This window comes from Homarus americanus, unplaced genomic scaffold (genome assembly GCF_018991925.1).
Source record: "Homarus americanus isolate GMGI-L3 unplaced genomic scaffold, GMGI_Hamer_2.0 scaffold30535, whole genome shotgun sequence".
Classification (NCBI taxonomy): Eukaryota; Metazoa; Arthropoda; class Malacostraca; order Decapoda; family Nephropidae; genus Homarus; species Homarus americanus.
Window position 1 is genome coordinate 5,699,092 of NW_024732440.1, and position 24,691 is coordinate 5,723,782.

General features: G+C 36.1%; 1 protein-coding gene across 5 annotated transcripts in view; it reads right to left on the reverse strand.

Moving 5' to 3' along the window:
• LOC121868786 (vacuolar protein sorting-associated protein 13D-like) overlaps positions 1 to 24,691 on the reverse strand; it is a 226,289-nt gene that overhangs the window by 89,003 nt on the left and 112,595 nt on the right. For all 5 annotated transcript variants that reach the window (XM_042369702.1, XM_042369700.1, XM_042369703.1 and 2 more), the window contains 14 exons: positions 24,403 to 24,596; positions 22,650 to 22,815; positions 20,414 to 20,666; positions 18,335 to 18,515; positions 17,884 to 18,054; positions 14,471 to 14,541; positions 12,032 to 12,414; positions 8,093 to 8,250; positions 7,605 to 7,842; positions 7,132 to 7,237; positions 4,566 to 4,690; positions 3,062 to 3,423; positions 1,767 to 1,988; positions 673 to 817 (listed from right to left, as the gene is read on the reverse strand). In XM_042369702.1, coding sequence (XP_042225636.1) covers positions 673 to 817; positions 1,767 to 1,988; positions 3,062 to 3,423; positions 4,566 to 4,690; positions 7,132 to 7,237; positions 7,605 to 7,842; positions 8,093 to 8,250; positions 12,032 to 12,414; positions 14,471 to 14,541; positions 17,884 to 18,054; positions 18,335 to 18,515; positions 20,414 to 20,666; positions 22,650 to 22,815; positions 24,403 to 24,596 — 2,775 coding nt within the window. The remainder of the gene's footprint in view (positions 1 to 672; positions 818 to 1,766; positions 1,989 to 3,061; positions 3,424 to 4,565; positions 4,691 to 7,131; positions 7,238 to 7,604; positions 7,843 to 8,092; positions 8,251 to 12,031; positions 12,415 to 14,470; positions 14,542 to 17,883; positions 18,055 to 18,334; positions 18,516 to 20,413; positions 20,667 to 22,649; positions 22,816 to 24,402; positions 24,597 to 24,691) is intronic.

The following is a 24,691-nucleotide window of genomic DNA, read 5'->3' on the forward strand; positions in this document are numbered from 1 at the left end:
TGGATAGCCACAGAATATAGGGCCAATCACAACAGATTCGAGGAAGGAAATAACAAAATTCTTGGACTGAGTTCATCATCATCAACATTCTACAGCCACATTTCATGCTTGCATGGATTAGCAATGATTACCTAATGACAGCTGTTGGGTAAAACCACAACAGGAACCCCCCTGCAAACTCAGGGCACCTGCCAAGAAAATGCAGCACAGACCAAAGGATGACATAACTTTTGTGATCAGGCTGCCATTAGGCATATTGAAGCAGTTTCATGGATGGATATCCTTCCCAACCCACAGGCTGGGAAAAACTGGTAAGGCAGGGTTGCAATTTCCATGAGGTTATCAAAGACTACCCATCTATCCCATTATAATATGGACATACAGTAATAATTTGGTTGGTGTATAGACATTTTGTAATTTGGATTTAATATGATAATCACCTGACCCAGTTGCTGCAACACTAATTCCATGGATCACAGTACAATTATGAGCACTGTGATGACTAAGATTGGACATGCAAGTAAACTGGGATCCATATTCTCAGTAAATGAATGGTAACATCATGTTGCAAGCACATCAAAATTATACTTTACACAAGACATTTGCAATGATGTCAACAAACAAAATATTATTATTGTTATCTTCAAACACAGTTACATACAAAACACATACCTTGAAAGTTTGCTGGCTGAGTCATCTCCTTAGACATTATGGGCTTCTTAGCTACTTCTCTTTGCTTTGGCACCGACTCGAGAATTTGCTGGAACATCTTCATGTCATGGTAACTGAGGCGGATGTTCAATTGATGCATTATTACCTAAAAAAAAAATTAATTGCAAACTGCTCCATAATAATCCATGTAACATGCAAAATATACAGTAGCCTTACTACAGTAAACCCTCGATAACTCGGCATTTGATAACTCAGAATTTCATATAACTCGGCATGGATAAGGTCTCGGAATGTATTACAGTATAACTCAGGAAACGCCGATATATATAAAATTATCTGGGAAATCTCGGCATATCTGGCCACCAGCATCACCTACCATGCCTCTGTGTCATCTATCATATCTCTGTGTCACTGACTATGATGCTTCAATCTTTGCCTGCAGTGCTGTTAAGTGTTACTTTTTTACATTTAGTAATTACCTGTACACCTATATGGGTTGATAATTTTTTATTGTTGTACTTTCGTAGGAGGGGCGAAGTGCCTCGATAAGATGGAATTTAGGATAACTCGGCAAGGCCAGAGTCCCATATGTGCCGAGTTATCGAGGGTTTACACTATGTTCCAGAATATTATCATATTAATAAACTATTCATCCACTGTACATAATTTCCCATTAAATATATGGAATACTGGCCAATATTGACAAATTTGTTACACCAAATTTTTGGAAGCCTAAGGTGAGAAGTAAAAGTGAGTCCCATAGACATAAATACCTATTAGAGATTAAGTGGATACAGCTGTGTACCATACACTAAGCCTTAAACAGGCAAAAAGGCTGTATAGCTGGCAATACATTTGACACCTTACTCCTTGTATATAGTTTGGTACCCATTTACAGCTGAGTTGACTGGAATTACCCTGGCATTGAACCAGCAACTCTTGAGAGAGGAGGCAAGCACTATAATCACTTAACCAATGCACTATAAGGATCACACACACATGTACATACACACATGTGCACACACACACCCATGTGCACAAATGCACCCACATACAAAAAAAAAATAACAATAAAAAATAGTAGTAGTTCTTACTTCAACAGTGTGCTGAACTGACATGGATACATTTGAGATATCCACCAGCTGTTTATGGCCCAGTCTATCACTAACTTCTATGTTGATTGTGACCGGGTCAATGATGGATAGAGCCGTATCATCCTCAAGTCCAAGGATGCATGAGTATAACTCGCACTGATTCAAGTTGCATGATAGTGGCCGCTCCTGATGCTGTGGCCGATAACTTACCACAGCAGTACTCTGATGAGAAGTAAAAATGGAGATTCTATATAATTAATTCAGATATAACAAGGGTAATCAAGCATTAACCTTAAGCTGGATCTGAATTGGCTAGGCCAACCAAAAAGTTCTCCCAGTTAGTATTGGTATTCAGAGACTGATTGGAGCAACTAAAAATCTCTTGCTTAGTATACTACAGTTGTACCCCGCTTTACGCGGTTTCACTTAACACGATTTCTCATATACGCAGTGCCTCGCCAGAACCGAACTTTCACTTAACGAGGTTCATCTACCCATATACGCGCAGAGTGTCCGGCTCGAGACACTATTTTTAGATTTGCCCCACCCGCCACCTGCTGCTCCCGCCTGCCTCGCTGCTCCCGCCTCTCCTTCCTCCCTCTGCCTGGGCAAGCCGCGCTGTAAGGTTGCGCAGTGTGTGTCTTCTACTAACATAAGTGTTACACCTAACTTTTAGTTTTCCTAACCTAACCTTTATTTTTCCTTACTTAACCTTTATTTTTCCTAACCTAACCTCTTCTATATTACTTGTTTGTTCATACCATCATAAAGTTAAGATAAAATTTTTACTACAATATAGTTGTGTGTCGTCAAAAAGTGGAGTTTGGGGGTCGGGCCAGTCTCTATTGGAATTAATCCCATATGTTCTGTTGTTCCATTTACGCGGATTTCACTTAACGCGGTACCCTGTGGGTTCAATTGACCGCGTAAATCGGGGTACAACTGTATATATTTTATTTATTTTTTCTATTATTTTTTTTTATCTCTTTCAAAAATTTCTTGCTACCACACAGGGCAGCCATAATTAAGAATAAATGCTGCCAAAGCACATGTTTTGACGTCATTTCTCTGATACCATTTGATATGCTCTTGGTCTTACAATTTATTTTTTATGATAAATGCAAAAAATGAGGCTGACATGAAGAAGAGAAGAGGCAGACTTATTTTGGGGGAAGAAAATCAGAAAGCACTATACATGGTATTCTTCGTCATCCTCCAACTGCTGAAAAAAAAAAAACAGTTTAAGGATCTCATATTGCACATTGCACTTATAGAATACAAGATGAAATATTTACCCTGAGTATAACAGCACTGGTGTCCCATACAGCTGTATTCTCTACCACTACAAGTTCTGAGTCAGTGATATTTAACTTCAGTTCAAATGGTACTTTATTTTGCTCTTGAAAAATGGCATGCTTGGTCATAACCCCTGTGGATTCTACCATGGGGTTTAGCTTTGGTGTGTTAGACCTAATGGTCCTTTCCTTTGGAGCAGGTGACTCTGATCTTGGAGACTGTGGCTGTGGAGACTGAGTTTGAGGAGATGGATGAAGAGGAGTGCTGTGCATTGGTGTGAGGATAGGAGAGAACAAAACTGGGGTAACCACAGTACTTGGAGAACCAGAGGTTTCCTTAGAATTATCCCCATTTTTTTCTCCTGTGGAAAAGAAGATAAAAACCACAATCAAATACTGTATGTCATACAGTTTTGATTGTTAATACAGTATACATCAATTATATGTAAGATTAATACACTAATACTTTGACCACAGAATTAACTTTAATCTCATAACCTATTCACCAATTAATTATAACCATGAATCATTTATTTTCATTATCTTGCTTTCAGGATTTTCTGGTAAGTACTGAGTATTTTGAAACTCTAGCTCAAGTAATATTCTCTGTCACCAATATAAAACAATCGATAATGCATATAACAAACTATTTATCACACCTCACAAACTTTAATAAATCTATTAATGTACAATAAACTAAAGTTTATACCATTGTACTTGATATTATGTGAAACAAAAGCTTTAGGCCTAGCCAATTATACATTAAGCACATTGCAATTTCCATTTAAATGGAGAATGAGGTAAGACAAATGTACTGAGTATTATGTGTAAAAGTGAACAGGAAACCCCAGTACACAATACCCTCTTTAATTCGATATAACCACTCAGTTATTTCGGATTTACTCTGAATTCAAATCGTTTATTTCATTTTTTTAAATATATAAATTAAGACGAAATATGAATTATAATGATCCAAATCAATGAAGGTACAGTGTACTAGAAAAAATTAATAAAACTCACATAAATCCATTCGTCCTCAACTCATTCTTAATGAATAAAAATCTCAGCATATGAAAGCTTCGTATCTTACTCACTTTTTCTTACTTGGAGTCACTATAATTATTCCTCTCTTTTGTTTACTGCATTAACTTACTGTAATACTTTATTCATTCTCTCCACACAAACATGGGATTAAGAAGGTTTTGCACAAAGAAAAGACTTCAACCCCCTAAATGACAACAGAGTGACAACTACATAAAATTCTTTATCAAGGAAGATTTTGCCTTCCCTAACCCTTTCCTTATATATACATGTACTTTGTTACACTAATTACATCCAGTTATCTGACAAAAGAGAATTATTTTAAGCCTTCACATGCGTCATTTTACATTTAAATAATCGTGACCAACAGTACCATCTTCCTTCACCATTCCATGTACAAGCACTGCTACTGCCAATATTATTAATGCTTCTATCTACTTAATCCTTAAGTGTGTACACAAACCTTTATGGAATGGATTATCAGGAGTCATGTAAATAAAGTCAAGAACTTCCCACCACCAGTCCAAGATGCCCATCAAGCGCATGTTGTTCAGCAATATTGTAAATCTTGTTACATTTTTTGTTGATCTGTTAAAGAGAAGCTAATAGTTAATACACTTAAAAAATATAACAACTATTTTAATTTCACCATATCTAGAAGATACAAAATTTAAACATCCCTTATTAAGTAATTCCCATTATATGAAAGTAGAACCATTCCTCTTATCAGAAACAGTTCTTTTGAAACCATTTTTCCTATCATTATAAAAAAATACAAAAAAATAGCAAAACTGAGATAATACATAGTACACTCCCATTTATCCAGTCATTACTTATTTAAAAAGTAAGAAAACCAGAATTTTCTCAATTAAAAAATGTCATGTTCCCGTCTGTTGCTTTTGAATGATATCATGCATTGCGCTGTAGGTTCCAAGACTTTGCTCTTTCTCATGTCCATAATTACATTGTCACTGATAAAAGAAGTGTCTACAATATTTTTGATCAAGCCATCCAAGCGCACCACATCACATTTTATTTCACTGTCACATCTTCTGGTAAGCACCCTACTCCATCCTCCTCTGAAGTATGTTCTGAATGCAAGAATAGGCATGTCAGGGGCGAATCCAGGGGGGGGTTCTGGGAGGTTGAGAGCCCCCCCATTTCATCAGAAAATTCCAAATCTCTTTCTTTAATGCAGTATTGTACCCAGGCATTTTTGTATAGTAAAAAGTAAATAATACTGACCTCAAAATATCTCCTAATATCAAGAGCACATGGCTTCAAAATGCTCAGGATATTGGTCAGATTTCAACAAAATTTCTGGGTGGGTTTGATGTGCTTGCCATGTTCTTCGCCCACAACTTCTTGGACCCCCCCCCACCCCAACCCATTGATATTCCTGGATTCGTCCTTGAATGTAGTGTTAATTGTATAGTAAAAGATGAATACTTGATGAAAGAGTGTGGCACTGATTCCCCATTACAGAATCAAAACAATAAGTGTGTGCAATTTGAAGGCTCAGCAGGAGAAGTCAACAAACTTTTGCATTCCAAAACTGAGAGAAAGCTTCAATGATAATGAACATGTGGCATCAACTTGTAGTGGGCTTGGTGATGATGGTTTCCAAAATGGAAGGTTGTGAGAGGATATATATTGCCCACATTCAAGTGTGTCAATGTGGGATTGGAAGTAGACTTCAACTGAATTAATTTAGCTATTCACATCTATATCATTTCATCATCGTCACAGTTTTATGGCCATTTCCCATACATGTGTGTGTGAGCCATGAGCACCAGATGGTACCTCTCAAAGCTGCATGGTCTCTTGTAGCCTCTCTCAACAGGTTCTTATCTCTGAGGTAATTTCTTATAATCACCCCCCCATGTCATTCTTGGCATATCCCTTCATCCTCTCCACAACGTGCACCAACTCAACTTCAAGCTGCATAAAACCTCACCAATGTTCTCAATACTGTACCCAGGCACCCTTTTAACTATGAACTGGGTTTCCTCTCTTTCAGTGTCACATTACACATCCATCTCATCATTTTCATTTCAACTCACTGAAGTCTACATACTATATGTCATTCTCTTTAAATACACTTGTTTCACTGCCATACAACATGACATCTCTCATGGCAGTTACATACAACTTTCCTTTCAACTGAAGAGGTCCTCTTACCATCCATAAAGGTATCAATTCCCTAAACTTCTTCCAGCCGCTTCTAACTTTTGCAACTAAGCCAACTTCAACTTCACCTCAAGCAATGACCATGTCACCTTGGTAGCAGAATTCATGGAACAGTCCAAAGATATATTAACAATTTTGAGGTTTTTGGCCATGCTAAGGCTACATGATTACCTGCATATACAGCACACTTAAAATCAGCAACACCTTACAGTCTGTCCTTTACACCACTGCACTTCTTGTGTACCCACCTTCCACACTCGATGCACATACTGCATTACTATCAAAACCCTTCTTATAAACAACACACGGCTATTTTACATTTTTCTTAAAGGTCTTTCACCTGTACCACAAATTATTACGGTAATACTCTTGTTTATGGTATGTTCACTCATATCCTTAACTCCATTCTATTCTTCCATTTCTTAATTTCTGCACTACCTCTTATCAACACTTAGTCAAGAGCATACAGCAACTCCCAGGACAGACCAGTCCCAAAATCTTCCCGAGTAGCCTCTAATACCATGATGAACAGAAAGGAACTAAAGAACATGTGTATGATTTTCTCACAAAATCATACATGTACTGTTGTGTTATTATTAGCATTATATTATAACTGCCAAGTTCATTTGGTCTACTATCAATAATGAGTGATATGTCAGCTGTGCATTATTACAGTTACAAGTGATATGGTGAAAACTGCACATACAGTACCTGAAAAAAAAAATCACTTGCAGCAAAAAGCATAACCACACCCCCTGAGCAAGACCATGCTGGGTAAGTGGGAGTGTACTGTACGACAACTTTGTTTATCATTAACTAAGTTCTAATCATTACATTACCTATAATGAACCTCTGCTTGTAGTTGGCTGTTGTTTTTAGCACTTTTTGAAGGTGTAGGTTGTAAGATGTTGGTAAAAATGTTGGAACGCTTATTCACTGGGAAGCCTTGAAGGTATGAAAGATATTGATAATTAAGCAATACAAGTAAAAAAGATATACCGGTATGTATATATAAATATACAAATATTGCAAAGTTTTCATATACCCTCTATAACACAATATATTATCATGAACTACAGTATTTGTGTAACTAAATAAATATATATATATATATATATATATATATATATATATATATATATATATATATATATATATATATATATATATATATATATATATATATATATATATATATATATATATATATATATATATATATATATATATATATATATATATATATATATATATATATATATATTATATATATATATATATAATCATTAAAAAGTATTGGAATACAGCATACCCTCAAATCTGGTGTCACTAATAAGAATTTCTTGTGAGACCAAGTCAACATCTTTGGAATAATCTGAAAAGTTCTCATATGTGAGTCTGGAACTAATGAAATTGATACATGCAAGTGGAGTACATGACTTGCTTCCCTGTACATTGTCTTGTTCCAGATTCTCAAGTTCTAGAGTCACATTGTCCAAGTTAAGGATGATGTTTAGAGAAGTCCTAACAGACGTTGCTGAATGCCACCACTGGGGAAAAAAATCACCAAGGAAATTAATTTCAATAAATAATTTCCCTTCCTGAAATAGATATGATATTGATACAAAATACAGTACAGTAATGGAAACCTCACATTGCTTTCTATTACTTATGACTCTTGTATATACCAGAGAGATTTACCAAAATATACATCAATATAATTTTGTAAAAAAGCTAAAAGGCCAAAAAGAAGCCCTAACACAATGAAGCTAAACACACAAAATATATATAGTATCTTACTTGCTGTGGCTGTGATTGATAAAGATATGCAGGCATAGGCACAGATGGAAGTGGTTCTCCTAGGTTGAACATTAAGAGACCACGAATCAACTTGTAGTCTGCTGTATCAATAGTAACATGAACCTTGTTCACTGTCCCATGGATACTCATGTCTGGCACTAAATATGAGAAAGCAAATTTATATTAATTTACAATTATTTTCTTAAAAGAATTTTTAGAACTGATGTGATATTTTCATAAGTAAGAAAAAGCTCAAGTCCACTAAAATTATCTTTAAGTAGCATATTGTTACTGATTATAAGGCAAGTTTGGACCCAAAAACAAACTGGTTTGGAAAATTTCTGAATTTTGGAATTAGTTGGTAATAAGCCTCGAATATACTGTATTTGCCAGCATATAAGACGCACCCCTATTTTACAAGGATATTTTGTGGATTTTTTTTTAGTAAGTTTTGTCATACAGTTATTGAAGTGATTTTAAAGTGGTTTTGCAGGGGAAAACATGATTTTGTACATGTAAATACAATATATACTGGAATCAAGTAGTTAATCATATTATCATTAAAATAAAGCAATAATAATTAGATGCATGCCCAAGTGTGACCTTTTCATATCTTTTGTGTGGCTTTTTACCCTCTTTTTCCCCCAAAAAACAATACAATTACCGGTAATGGAAATTGCAAACTATGTTCTTTAAATAATAATGTTTATAAATGCACCTTATACAATATAAATGAATAATAATATGGTCACACAAGAGGAGATGGGACGCCATTGTTTTCGTTTGTGTTTACAGCCGGTAGTCCAGGACGATAGTTCTACACGAGTAAATGAAGAAAATAAGACCCTGGTTGTAGCTGTAGTAAAATTAATGTAAAAAATGAATATACATGTTTTAAGTAATGTTATTTAATGTTAATAAATGGAACACTAGAAGCAGCTAACCACTAATGGTAAATAAATAAGGCGAGACGATTGGGAACGCCAACGTATGAACAGTAAGTGCGCACATGTGAAAACATATTGTCATTTCTCTACATATGAATATGAAAGCAACACTTATTTACTGTTCATATATGTTTTAAATAATATTTATGAATGTAAAATAAAAATTCTACTACCAATGGTGGTAAAGTCTAAAACATGAAGGACAGCAAATGAATAGAGTGCGAGTTTTTACTCAGATAATGAAGTCATCAGGTTCAACTCTGGCTGAAGCTGTAGCTTTCCATAAAGCTGTTGCTGAAAATATTACAGAACCTGGAGTTGATGTTGAAGCTGCGTATCATGCTAAATTTGATGGTTTAGGCCTTCGAATAATATAGCTGTCGAAAGAACCTTGCACAGCTGCTTTCTTTTCTCATTATACATCTTTATGTAGAAGTCATGTGCATTTATTTAAATTTTAATGCTTTGTTCTGTTAATGGATCCACTATAGAAAATATGTTCATTGCTTGCTCCATATAATATCCACAGACCTCTCCCCTTTTTCATATCGTTTTAACACATCTAGTTTCTCGGCTAAGCTTATACACTTTTTATTAGGTTTTTAAACAACACTACCATCACTTACTCTCTTGCTCATGTTGAATAGGAATGCAAAAATGCTGTAAGAAACCTGAGAAAGTTTTTCTCCTTTTCCTGTTCAGATGCGTGAGAACAAAAGGCCCGCCAAGCTCCGACTGTTGTTTACCACTCATTAGGAAAGCAGCTTATTTGCGCAAGGCGCTCTTCATTTTTTTACAGCATTTTTTTGTTAATGCACATTGGGATTTAGTTATTATTTATATGAAAATGTAATTTGATTTGATTTTTATTATGTTTTGGTCGTAAATACGAATGAAATAAGGACGTAACTTGAATTGGGTCCTAAATTAACTAGGGTCTTAAATATGAAAAGTTGATGGTCGAACCTTTGTTATCGGAGGCTTTACTGTATAGTAACATTATACTAACCCAACACTACCTCTGATCAGAGCAGCTGTGTGGCTTGTTTATATTTTGGTCAAGAGAATTACCGAGACAGGATGTGAAACGTGTATTTTTGGATATGATATTTTGTGTTGCCGCGATCGGCCACCAGGGTGTAGCACCATCGCTATTGTTTTGGCGTCATCGACTCATTGCAAATGGCTGATTGGTGGCTGAACTTTCTGTTAACTTTCTTTAATCTTTCTAGGGGTATTTTTCATTTAGATAATAAACAAATGTTTCTTAAAAGTAATACAGTCCTTAAATTATGTAAGACATGTATCTGGTGTGGGTTACGTATGATGGGGAAGGAGATACAGTGAGATGTTGTTAGCCTCCCTCTGCCGTAAAGCCAATGTAAGCCATTATTTACGTCTTCTGCAAATTTGCCGTAAGTTTGTGATTGTGATAATTTGGCTTGTTTTTCATTATTTTATTATGAGTAATATTATTAGTAAAAATTTTTGTGCTTAGTGGACTACTGCTCGTCCTAGACTCCCTAGCTAGGCACCTCCGCCTATGGCACTCGGCCTCCCATCCGTAATACGGGCGCATTAGACGCAGGGTAATTTGGGATACATTAAAAAAAAAAATGCGTCTTTTACGCCGGCAAATACGGTACATAAAATATTAAATAAGTACGGAAAAGCAAGAAGTGCTGTCCCCATATAACCCCAGATAGAAATACAGTATAATAAACCCTTGGTGGTCTAGACTTTGGCTAGCAACAGTTGTTGTTCACCTCCCACCAGTGAGGAGCAGGTGAGCAAGCAAACCTATCGTAAACCCTCGAGAACTCAGCATTTGATAACTCGGAATTTCATATAACTCGTCATGGATATGATCTCAGAATGTATTATAGTATAACTCAGGAAATGCCGAGATATATAAAATTATCTGGGAATATCTCGGCATATCTGGCAACCTGAGTCACCTACCATGCCAGTGTTCGTCCCAAGTAAGCAAAGGATGATGCAGAAACTCATCAGGGGTCACTTGACCCCTGATGAGTTTCTGCATCACCCTTTGTTTACATGACACAAACACTACAATCACATAGGGTTGACCTATGACCAACACTTTAAGGAGTCTTGGTTCCTGCTGAGTGTTCTCTGTATTCTTGTTTAATAATGATTGCAATTTGCTTTCACAATTCCCCAAACAAACACAAAATTGGTAGTACATATACAATGCAGTACTGCACTGTATCTAACTACAAAAGCAAAAGAACGAAGTTTAATTGCAAAAGATAACCTTTGATTACCTCCGGGACTGGTGTCCCTGCCATGCCAGTTAAGAGTGTGCTTGGAAGCCCTAGTTATAATCCCAGTTCCCACTCTTGAAAAGTGGGCTGGCAATTGGATGAGCATTCAACATTAAAACTTCAAATTAACCTAATGGCAACTGGGACACTGTACCATTAAGTAATCATGGCAAACCCACACTAGCCTTCAAAATGGCCATAAATCGGTGATGATGATGAAAAGAGGATCAACAAAAAACAATCATAATACACCCAAAATGATACCGAGAGGCAAATATCACCTAAAACAGTGCAAAATGCCAGTGTATAGGTGTTTCAGATGTGAAGCAAACCAGCTGAGGTGTTGAGTTGTCATCCAGAAGAAATGAGTCATAATAAAATGGAATAAGCCAAAATTTCTAAGTTTGTTAAACTATGATAAGAAGCCTTTTCAGCATACCAAAGAGCAGTCTGTTGGTGTTTCCTTCAAATAAAGGCAGCTGAGGTGGAGGAATAGTACTGTAGCAATATTTAAATCAATAGAGAAAGATAACCAGGTAGATAATAAAAATGCTTATGATCAAATGCAAAGGATCATGATGGGTGGAGTTTGGTTATTAAATTTTCAATAGCACTAATGGTCTTAACTCAAGCTGGGATAGATCCAATACAGTTAGTTCAGGTTAAAGTGTTGGAGGAGAGAAAATATAAGTAACAGTACAAACCTTCATGACAAACAGCTGTATCCAAGTTTCTTTCTACCTGTAACTTCAGAGCACATTTGTCATATAACATGGACGTTCCCTGTCGCATCACGCTAAATGATCCAAAGATCCATTCAACAATTTCTCCAGTATCATTACTGCTTTTGCTTTTACTTATTCCTTGATTGTTTCTGCCTGAGTTATATGACTTTTTTGGTGGTGATCTTGTGCTTGTGTAAATGTCCATGTTTACCAAATCAATGTACAACACATCCAGAAGACACTTTTGTGACACAGAATGACTTTGCTGTTGTCTTAAATCTCCCTCAGCATCAGATTCACTTGTATAGCTTTGGTTCCCATCTCGGTGCCGGCTATGTGACCGTGAACGGGAGTCATGGGACCTAAGAAAGAAATATAAATTACGGTAGTATTAAAAAACAAGGTGAACAAGTATTGTACAGTCAACAGCAGAAGTCTGTCCCAATACAGTACATCCTGCATGATACGAGACAGGTGATCTGGTAACACTGTATGGCGAATAGTTGACAGATATGCTTTAAATGACGAATTATTTAAGATTTATGACTGGATATTGCCTAAAAATATATTTCTTGAACGGTATATATTGTACCATAATTAGTATCAATGTGCAAAATGTGGGAAAATAATGTTATGGAGAAATATATGACACTACCACAGGATGATTCATAGCTGGAGATCTACACGATTATAAATGTTCATATTGTACACACCAATGAGTATTTTTCATGCTTAACACCCTTACGGTCTTAGTCACCACTACCTGAAAGCCCTCTCGGGTTGACCTGAATTGGGGATATTGGCGGCCTGCATATTGTTTTCTGTTTGTTCAATCCAGAATGCGACGTCTAGCTTTATACCTAGGTATGTAAATGCCTAGCATTAACTTGCCAGGCCAACATACAGGCAATTAAAACATCTAATAATTACTTACCCTAAATACATATTAGGAGGACATTTAATTGCAGTTCTCAAAACCCCCTCCCGCACCCTCCATCACATGCATTGCTACCATCATCACCTTGCCTGGCGAATTAGCTGTAAACGTGCACAAGGAAAGCTCCGCTAATTTGTGTTGTAATAGCTGAAATATTAAGAGCAATGAGGATTTTAGCACGGTGAGGAAATCGAGTGACTTTTATTTTGTTTATGTCTTCAGATATTGTGTTTGGTGTAATTTTTTATATGGTCTGGTCAAGCATGGCGACCGAGGCTTGTTTTATATCTAGGAAGACAGACGATCTTTAGTGATTAATATCCTCTGTTTTCAAGTCACTTAGTGAATGACAATGTTTTCGCCCTTCTGGGCTCGTCTTCACTGAAAGAAAAAATAAATAAATTATATATATATCTTGATAAAATCACACGGGAAAAGGGAAACAACGGAGCACCTGAGCTTTCGTCTTTATTCAAGACATCTTCAGAGGCAACTGGATTACATGGACAGAGAGAGGCTTAAATATACAGGGTAACCTTATAAAACATGAGGTCAGGTCATAATGATGTCATCCACTAACCTGACCTCATGTTTTATAAGGTCACCCTGTATATTTAAGCCTCTCTCTGTCCATGTAATCCAGTTGCCTCTGAAGATGTCTTGAATAAAGACGAAAGCTAAGGTGCTCCGTTGTTTCCAATTTCCCGTGTGATTTTATCAAGATTTATCTTGTCCACGTTTTCATTGTTGATATATATATATATATATATATATATATATATATATATATATATATATATATATATATATATATATATATATATATATATATATATATATATATATATATATATATATATATATATATATTTGAAACCAGTTGTTTCTGCACTGTTGCTTGAAGAGTTTAAATTAAGAAGTTGGCAGCGGATATTTGGTCTGCAATCATGATGTGTCAGCTATGGACTAAGTTTGTGTTGGACTATGAGGACAGTTCAGATGTAGACAGATGTTTTGCTGCTGCTATACAAGGGATTCCATATTCCCTGTACAACTCATTTTTGGAAATGTTGTTGAAAGCCCTAAAACTAAAAGCCCAGCTAAGGAAGCAAGCCACTAATAATGCTTCAAGTGGTAGTGCTTATTTATTGCTACATTCTTCCCCTCTTTCCCCTGCTTTGTTTGATGAACAAACATTAGTTAAGTATAGACCAGCTTTTGAGCAAGCTATTCATATTACTGTTTCCAGGAGTTCTGAGACCTTTCGGAAATTTAAAAGAGGAAGGTCTAACAAGGAAACAGGACCAGCTGCTAGGTTCAGTTATCAACCTAGAGGAAACTTTAGAGGAGGAAACAATTCAAGACATAATTAGGGTAGCCATTTGTTCAAAGGTGGAAGAAGACCTTAATCCACCTCATCAGTGACCACTCCCTCCCAATGAAGTCAGACAGCTGGGCATAAATCAAGAGTGATCACCCACCTAGAATGGGACCTTGTGGAGGAGGTTCCTTGTTGTTTCACCAGTCTTTCCTCCAAGCTCTGATCTTGCACCTGTCATAATGAAGGATGCAAGATTAATAAGCAATTTAGAAGAAAAATATATGTTACTGAATGAAATTTTTTATTAAGACAAAAGGAGTACTTTATGAAACAAGTGGAGAAAGAATGAAAGGATAAGTAAATTTAGATTGGTTGGAGATAGAATGAAGAGAATATAGTGTTTCAGGTATCAGGGAGTGGATACATCAGAAAATGGAACAATGGAATGAAGAATTGAATCACACAGAGCACTGGAAGAAAAGTGAAAACTGTGTCAAAGAAGGTAAATAAGCCTTCACCTGGGACTGCATTCCTAGAAAAGACCAAAATTAGCAAAATTGGTGTAAGTGAACTTAAGTTTACAGAGTTGCAATCCTAGCCACAGCCAAAGTCCCCATTCTGGTACTAGGTGATTTTGAGGAAGGATGTGGTGCAGATGGGTGGTGTTGGTTTGTGTGAAACAACAGGGTTAAACCAGATTTGGGGCCTTGTTGTTAAGAGGAGAGTCCTACTTAGATCGACAATTTTAAAAGAAAAATTTTTTATATACAATATGAAAAAATTCCTGAGCAAAGGTGTTGCCTATGGCTGTATCTGGATGGAGTTTTATGACAATATTTGTAATATTTATGCAGTTATGTGTGGTTTCCTCCCGCCCCCAACCTTCCTTGGGTAGACATATGAATGATTGTGGTAAAATATTTTTCAAGAAAATTTGGAATAAATATCACAAAAAAGACTTTAGAAATTCATTTCAGTTAACATGTGGCAAGTATAAGGGAAGTGATAGTCACTGGTAGAAGCACGTGTCATCAGGATGGCTTGGTCCTTGGTAAGGTGAGGTGTGCACTCCGTTGCACTTCACATCTTACCTCACTTGTACTGCTGTACCAGGCTTCTCTCCTCGAATATCAGGATGGCATGTCATTCAAAACATAAAAGACAACTAAAGGAAGCATGTGCCAAGAGCAATGCTAAATCCATAAGGATGAATGAAGAAAATATTCGCTATAATAGCGACTGTAACAGCCATCTCAGTGGGGCACCTGATGCAGCCCAGCCTCAGCCTTCCACCCCTCCCCTCTACTTCACGTAAAGAATATAACTGGAGTTCAGTTGGAGATGTAAAAATACACAACAAAACAAGATATTACATGTAACATCAGCTCAGAATTAGCACTTACACAGGAGAGAAAGGTTGAGAAAATTTATCGGCCTGTATCTCAAAATGAACTTTTCCATCACTCAGACTGGAATTTCTCTGCCAATTTTTGACCAATTTCAATGAAACAAACACTCAGCACAAAATAAATCCTTCCTCAACATAACACCAGAGTCCAATCTTTTCTATCTTGTAAGATTTATTTTTGGTTGAATATTTAATCTCGTTATTTTGATAAAAATTCCAACCAAATTTGAAAAAATTTTAATCATAAAACCAGACAAAAACAAAAATATCGCTCTGGAGTATTCAATGACAATACTAGACCTCCTAGTACTATCAATTTCAAGGCAAAATAGAAAGAAGTACAGTGATCCCTCGGTTAACGAGCGCCTCGGTTAACGAGATTTCGGTTAACGATTTACCTTCCATAAGATTCTTAACTTCGGTTAACGAACAATCCCTCGATTAACGAGTTTTTTACGAGCCGACTTCAATATGTTTTCGCTTGCATTTGGCGGTCCACCAGCTGTAGTATTAGTCCACCAATACAGTAATCGGTTTTAGGGCTTAAATTCCTTACTATTTTAGTAAATATCAAGAAGTTTATACTATTCAATAATTCTAAAAGTTTAATATTAACTTTTTTAGTCATTTTAACAATTATTGAACATAATTGAAGGTAAAGAAACTAGTTTCTGGCATGCCATCCAGCCTGTTAACACACCAGACAGGCGTTAGTCTCTCTCTGTTTTCAGTGGAGGTAACATCTTGCTTGAGACTCTCTTCAACTAAATGCTTTTTTTCTGTGTTTCCAAGCAAATTATTGGTCATTTTGAAATTTATTTTACATATTGACAATATATAATGCAGTGCAGTGTTGATTTAAAGAAAATAATCTTGAATTACACCAAGAGAACTAAAATTTTATGGGTGAAATGGTGCCATGGGGTGACTTCTCTTCCACCCCAATGCCTTCTCTTCTCCCTTCTCCTCCACCCCCATTCTAATTCCCATCATCATCATCATCATCATCATCCAGGAGCCTTCTACATACACACCTCAAAGTGAGTGTACTTTTCCACCTTTTTTGTTGAATTTAGGCAATTTTCGGTGAGCTGGAACCAATTACCCAAAAACCCATTGAAACAATGGTTTCGGTTAACGAGTTTTTCGGTTAATGAGCAACCTGCTGGAAGGATTGTGCTCGTTAACCGAGGGACCACTGTAATGGAGAAATTACACCTTGAAAATTTAGACAAATATGAGAAAATGTGTAAAGGGTTGAAAATTTTGAAAGGATAGAAGGGAGTTATAGGGTTAGAAATGATGTACAGTGGTCCCTCGGTTAACGAACACAATCCGTTCTAGAAGGTTGCTCGTTAACCGAAAAACTCGTTAACCGAAACCATTGTTTCAATGGGCTTTTGGGTAATTGGTTCCAGCTCACCGAAAATTGCCTAAATTCAACAAAAAAGGTAGAAAAGTACACTTACTTTGAGGTGTGTATGTAGAAGGCTCCTGGATGATGATGATGGGAATTAGAATGGGGGTGGAGAAGGGAGGAGAGATGGCATTGGGGTGAAATAAATTAAAGAATGATTGACTGAAAGAGTCTCGACCTCCACTGAAGACAGTATGGTGTGTTAACATATAAAACATCACTTCTTGATTAATGACAGGAATATCATAACAATTGACCAAAATTAAAAGCACCTACACCAAAAACCGGACACTTTTCTTAAGGGAAAGCAGAGTAGCATTCCCTGATTTATGAAAGGGTTCCATTCCTGAAAAAATCTACCTAAATAAATTTTTCATGGTCGAAACAACAGACTAATTTACTCACTAATTTTCATAAATTTAAGCTCAAAATTCCAGAAAGATCCCTTATTTAATATTCCTCAGCTCCCAAGCATGCCAGATAAATGGTCTCATATCTGTATATGTTACATAATAATAATAATAATAATAATAATAATAATAATAATAATAATAATAATAATAATAATAATAATAATAATAATAATAATAATAATAATAATAATCATAATAATAATAATAATAATAATAAATATTATCATTATTATTATTATTATTATTATTAAAAATTCATCAGCTAAAATAAATCCTGAGGTCACAATAAATTACTAAGGTTGTAAACAGAGTTCATGGAGTTCTATATCACCCACCTGACTAATAGTTCCTTTAGATCCAGCCCAAAGAAACTTGTTAGTGATGGTCAAGCTCCCAAGGTCAGCAACCAGAAGAGTTTCTGAACAACTGGACATAGGCAGGAATATGACTGGTGAACCTGCACTAATATCCAGTGACACACGGGAGCCTCTGCTATAATCAGCTACCTACAAGAATGTTAGAGATGAACATCATTTATAATTGAAATAGCATATGCCAGGAATATACAGTATGCGTATATGTATGGTTTTATGACATTTGTATGTGAGAATCTAGGACTATGAAGCAGGCCTAAAGAATGTATGTGCCTAGACAAGCATTGCCAGAAAATGGGAAAAGCATATAAAATATTCTTTTGTTTAACTAAACCTATTTCTGAAAATCTGTGTTACAAAAATAATTATTTGTAATAATTGTATCATGGGGAAAATACAAACCCTTCCTTACCTCGAGACCAGCACTTGTAGCCCTCCACCTCGACACTATATCTCTTAGCTGGTTAAATTCTTGCACAAACTGTGTTAGCTCAGATGCAAAGCGATGTGTATGTATATACATCACAGAAGACATCTTTAACTTGACTCGAATATCACATTCACGTTGCATATTAGGATCCTCATGACCATATCTGTAGAGATAGTGGTATCCTGTAAGCTAATAAGCATTTTGAGATAGTAAGTAGTAGGAAGCTACCAAACAGGGAAGATAATGGAAGCATAATATGTTGTCTAATGGTAGACCCTGCTGCCATATGGCATCACAAAAAGTGTGACCAAAGTCCCAGGTTGCTGATCTGACTTTCTGCCTCATTTACACACAATTGCAGGGCTCAATTGACAACACAACATAATATAGCATTGCTCAACTACCATTTTTTTTATTTTTTTATTTCTTTATAGTTCTTTATTATTATTATTATTACAGTCAACCCTCACTTTACGCTGTCCCACTTTACGTGTTTCCACGTTTATGCGGTACCCTGCCGAACACGGAATGCTCACATTCCGCGGTGTGTGTACCCTTTTAAGCGGAGAGCGGCACGAGCAGGGTGCGCACAAGGTCGCCTAGTCATCAAAACATTACCGAGTTCAGCGCCCGCCACCCACCACAGCCGGCCCAAGTCAGTGATAGTGATAATGATAGTGAGGATATGGACTTTGAGGGGTTTGACAAAGACGCCCTGCAAGCCTCTGTGGTGAATAGTGATACAATTGATACCAGTGATACAGGCGAGGGCCAATAATCTGCCCCTGCCTCGGAACCAACCCCCCATCCCCGTGTGCCCAGACATCTTTTCCACTAATGTAAGTGTTAAAAAACCTAATATTATTGATATTTCTCTTAATTATTAATTGTGTGTGCATACCATCATAAAAATAAGAAGTTATTTTTACTACAACGTAGGTATTGTGTCTGAAAAAGTGGAGTTTGGGGGTCGGCCCGGTCTCTATTTCAATTAATCCCATATGTTATGTTTCTCACTTTACGCGGGCCGCCGTGGGTTCAATTGACCGCGTAAAGTGAGGGTTCACTGTAATATTATTATTATTATTATTATTATTATTATGAGTGTTATTATTATTATTGTTATCATTATTATCTTATTTTACTTTTTATTATAAATTTTATGTATTATGAATAATTATTAAATTTTCATCCCCAAGGCCCTGATGTGGGTCAGTGACCTGTATTCGGGTGGGCTAATCCCGTAAAAAAAAAAAAAATATGCCTAAACAATAATTTTCTTCCTCCAAAACATATATTTGAGGTCAGCGAATAAAACAAATCTACAATTAACCTACTCCATCTAACCAATTATATGCAAATCCACTCTGTTTATTAAACCCACGTACCATTTAAATTATTTTTTGTTTAGCACAGCTCTCACAAAAAAAGTCTCAGTTTCAATTCATAAATTGGATATTTGCAGGCACAGTAGAAACTAAAAACATATATCTTCCCAGTTTTGGCCGATGAATATTGAAACCTGGCAGATTAAACTGAAAGCGTTACCCTGACTACACAGGTTAGTTGGTACTCCAGATCAGATACAAGCTATGTTCGAAATAATGAACTTACCATTCTAGTTGTGGAATATGGACACATATCTAATAATAATGACTGGCCATCAAAGAAAGTAAGTACTGTAATTATGTGTATGAATGGTGTATCTAGCTACCACTTTCCAAGGTTCCACAGACCTGTCAACTGTTTGGGGTAAACAGATACGTGCGTCGGATGGCCCAACTTTTCCGTGATGTATTCACCAAAACTTGTGAAGATACTTGTTTCTTAGACTGTACAGTAGACCCTAATAATTTCAGTTTAATACTTTGCTTTCTTTGCAGCAATCTAAATTTCTCTCATTTTTCTCTACTGTGTGGTCAAACCCTTTTAATATGCAGTGTAAGCCCCCAAATTAAATAATTTTTAAATGGATCACCATATTCATCAACCAACAACAAGCAATCAGCTGATGACGAGAAAGTTCCCCCCACATATTACTAGATGACAATATTCACTCACCTGAACACCTGGAAAGTCATTGCTTCATTTCCAGCCGTGATGAACTTTTCACGATATAGGTGACCATGGCTAGTGCAATCAACAAGTGACAGAGATCCTAAACGACCTGTTAATGTCAGGTTACCCTCAGATCCAACTGAACGGACCAAGACCTGAGAGATACTTGCACGAGCCAGTTCACAGTCTGTTTTGTTGAAGATGAGGGTGAGGGAGCGCACCTGTACTTCCACTATGGTGTTCAGCTCCTCTGTAACTACCAGGTAAATTTAGTTATGAATATATCCTTTCCTTTGAGGATGTAACAAATTCCTAAGTTAACTCTATTTCACACTGATGTTATAACATGAAAAAAAAAAAACAACAAAATGCAGATTTTGAATTAAAACAGAAAAATGTCAGACTTTTTTGTGCTATACTGCATTTCTACACTGTGTAATAAAAACAATATACGCCTACTATACAGTATAATAAATTGGTAGGAAAAAAAGCCGTTTTTGTCTAAAAACCAGTTTTTGTGATGTGGCCCAGAATGAGACTCCTATGTGAGGCCCCCTTTGATTGTCTTGTAAGCCCATATGGAAGATGTCCATCTGTTTTCCCAACCCCCTAGATGACCCAGCTGTCTGGCTTCATTGGAAGGGAGAAACTCAGATCCTTCCAAGGCAAGGACCTCTTAATTGCCCCAAGACCCAAGGGGACCATACTACATGTAATTATCAAGGATGTAGAGCCACTTGGATTACTGGTCGAAGCTAGTTTGATTAGGGAATTAAATTCTATAAACCTTAGTGATGGTCAGTACAAAACTGATATGTTACACAAATTTATTTGTCAGTGGCCCAAGGTTAAAAATGCTTAGAAAACCTTGGAGTTAAATGTAGGATAGCTGATTAGCAGATCCCATATTTTTTACCTGACCTAACTAGACTAGTCACGTCGCCCTTTCTCTTAAGCTCCTCTGCGTGTGTGTTGGTGTTGTGTGCGGAATAGTGGATGTCATGATTATGACCTGACCTCATGTTTAGTAAGGTCACCCTGTGTAATTAAGCCTCTCTCCGTCCATGTAATTCAGTTGCCTCTGAAGATGTCTTGAATAAAGACGAAAGCTAAGGTGCTCCATTGTTTCCCTTTTCCCTGTGTGATTTTATCATATATATATATATATATATATATATATATATATATATATATATATATATATATATATATATATATATATATATATATATATATATATATATATATATATATATATATATATATATATATATATATATATATATAAAAGTGTGGCCTGACCCTAAATGTATATCTTTGTTATGCTCCTGTTATCATGTCATAAAAATATATTGAGTGTATTTCTGATTTGGAATCTTGTCCTTTAAACCTTCACTAACTTCAATCTAAAATTTCAAACACTCCATACTTTGCTTACTTCTTTTGCCAAGTGAGTGATGCAGCATCCCCATTTTAATCAGAGTAATTTTGAATCATAAATGATATACCTGTATAACCAAAGGTCTTCACAGAGTTTTGCCCCTTTTCTTTATTCAATCTTTTCCATTGTTGGAAAAACTCGTACAGTAGTACTATACAGTATTTGAAATAAGTTTCACACTAGAGTTCCCAGAAGACCTCCTGAGATATCATTCTAACAACTAAACAATATTGTGTGGAGAGATTCTAACATTAGTACACATTGTCATGAATAATCATCTTGAATATGTATGTGTTACAGTTAAAGTAAAATAACTTAATTTGACATTGAGTATTAAGTATTACATAATGCACTGAAATGAGTACTGTATTAGATATTACATAATGTACTGAATACATAAATATTCTAATAATCTTGCTCAGAAAAGAAATAATAGAGTAACAGTTGGTATGATATTTCTACTTGTTATCCCTTTCATGCTGCAATATACACTATTGTAATTTTTCCCTTCTTTGAGGTTCCTGGATCCCTTTATCAATCCATACAAAAGTGGAAGAGTAAAAATAAAAGATTGACAGACATAAGGGTTTCAAATGCAGTTTCCTTACACACTAGTACTCATGCCTTCCTTTTTTACCCAGTTTCTCCCCAATATCCTTAATTACTTCCATGGTTTCACCACTTTCCAGTTTCATAATCCAGATACAACCCCATATTATAACTTCTAAATGTAGTTTAGGTAATTAATGTTATATCCACAACATACAACTATGAACATGTTCATTAAAAACAACTAACCTCTAGGACCAAACTCCTTGGAAGTGTCTGGAGTAACTTCTCTTGAAGTCATGTTAAGAACACTATCATCTTGGTCCGTGCTGAAGAAGTCCAGTACCATAACCCAAGATGAGATATTGACGACTGTAGTAAGACTGTTGAAGTCAACATCAACGAACCTGTTAGTCTGTAAAATAGAGGCAACAAATGTTTCCTTACTCCTTGAGCCATGAATAATATTGGTTGATGCCACTAATTATAACTAATGAGAAATTGCTCCCATTTTAAGTGGAATTTCACCTTTAGCAGCTTTTCAAAATGAAGAGTCAGATGTAGCAACATTAATTTTGCTTCTTTTACACAGTAACACATTTTGGTCTTTACTGACATACTTCCCCAAAACATTTAATCTATTAATTACTCTCATCATTTTCTACACTCAAGACTTCCAACACTCCCTTCTTTATATTCATGTCCATCATCACCCTACCTCAAAATAATTCTCTACTGAAAAACACATTTTATTCTTCATTCAACTAATTTTCACTTTAATGTCTATTCCACCTTTGGTATTAACACAGTCTCGTCTTCTTTCTTCCCAAATATCACTTGCCCCCAAATTTATCTCATAAATTTTCTAACTACAGGTGACAACCTTCTATTTTATGCTTTTGACTCCCTTTTCCCTAACACAACTAACTTTTTTTCGTATACAAAGGTAACATATTAATACAGGTATGGACCCCCAAATTTGGGACCCTCATAATCAAGACTGAGCCAGTTTTCAGGATTTTCTGGATGTGGGGAGGGACCAACATAGGGAAGGAAAAGATGCCATGTATGACAATATTGGTGATTGCAGTCATTGCAGGACAAAACGCGCTCATCATCTATTTAAGATCACGGTTGTTTAAGGGTTAAGCAGTAAAACAAACTTTTAAATGAATAAGTGTGAGGGCACAACTTGTAGCTTTGGAAAAATATTGAATTTTTCTAAGATCCAGTTTCAAGGGTCAGTACTGGCATCTATTTTCTCTATACTGGGTAATGCAACTTACAAATGGCAGTCATGCATCACTGACATATGATCCCACTCTCTTTAACATTTTCATCATCATGATGTAACTTTATTGACAATAACCTTTCCACAAACCCAAGTTCACCACTCGACCACCATTCCCAACAAGTTGCATTAAAAGTTGTGACAAACCTAATATCAATACAATAAGTCCATTCACACACAACCTACACTGTGACAAAATGAATCAAAATTTCAACATTGCTTTAATGGCCACATGAGCTTTACACAACCAACCAAGCCAGTTGTATAATTGCATTTTTTCTTGCATAAAGCCAGTGGCGGAGTGGCCCACCGGGATACCGGGAAGTTTCCCGGTGGGCCCCATAGTGATGGTCTATCACTTTGGAAATAACGGAAAAAAGAAAAAAGAGTGGGCCCTTTTGGACCCTTTTGAGTGGGCCCTTTTACAAGTTTTCCCGGTAGAAATTTTTGACCCAGTCCGCCACTGCATAAAGCAATACGGTATAGTGGGAGAAATTGGATGTTAGCATCATAGTTAAATCACATAGAACGAGGGTCACCTGTACTTCCTATGGTAATGTTGGCAATACTCATCTCTGCTGTACTCATTTTTTATTTATCAGTCCTGTGGCAGCTTCACATCCATACAGAAGGTCTGGACTAAAATGACATAATTTCCTATGATTCAACTAATTATAAAAACATATCCTCTAACCTTTTATTTATACTTACTCCATCATATTTACTATGATATTCTGGACATCTCTTGTCTATGTCTGAAATGGTGATGGTGACAAGAGTAGTGTGAGGCCGATGTGCAAAGTGTGGCTCCTCTCCTGGGGTTGGTGATGGAGGTGGAGTGCAAGGGCTCTTTGTACACGTGGCATTACATTTTGTACTGATGTGTGGACTCTGACTAGACAATCCTGAGGGATGATTGAGTAGTAAAAATCATTAAATTGAATGCATAATATAGACAATTAATGGCAATTTCACAAAAACAATTCAAGTTTCATATACG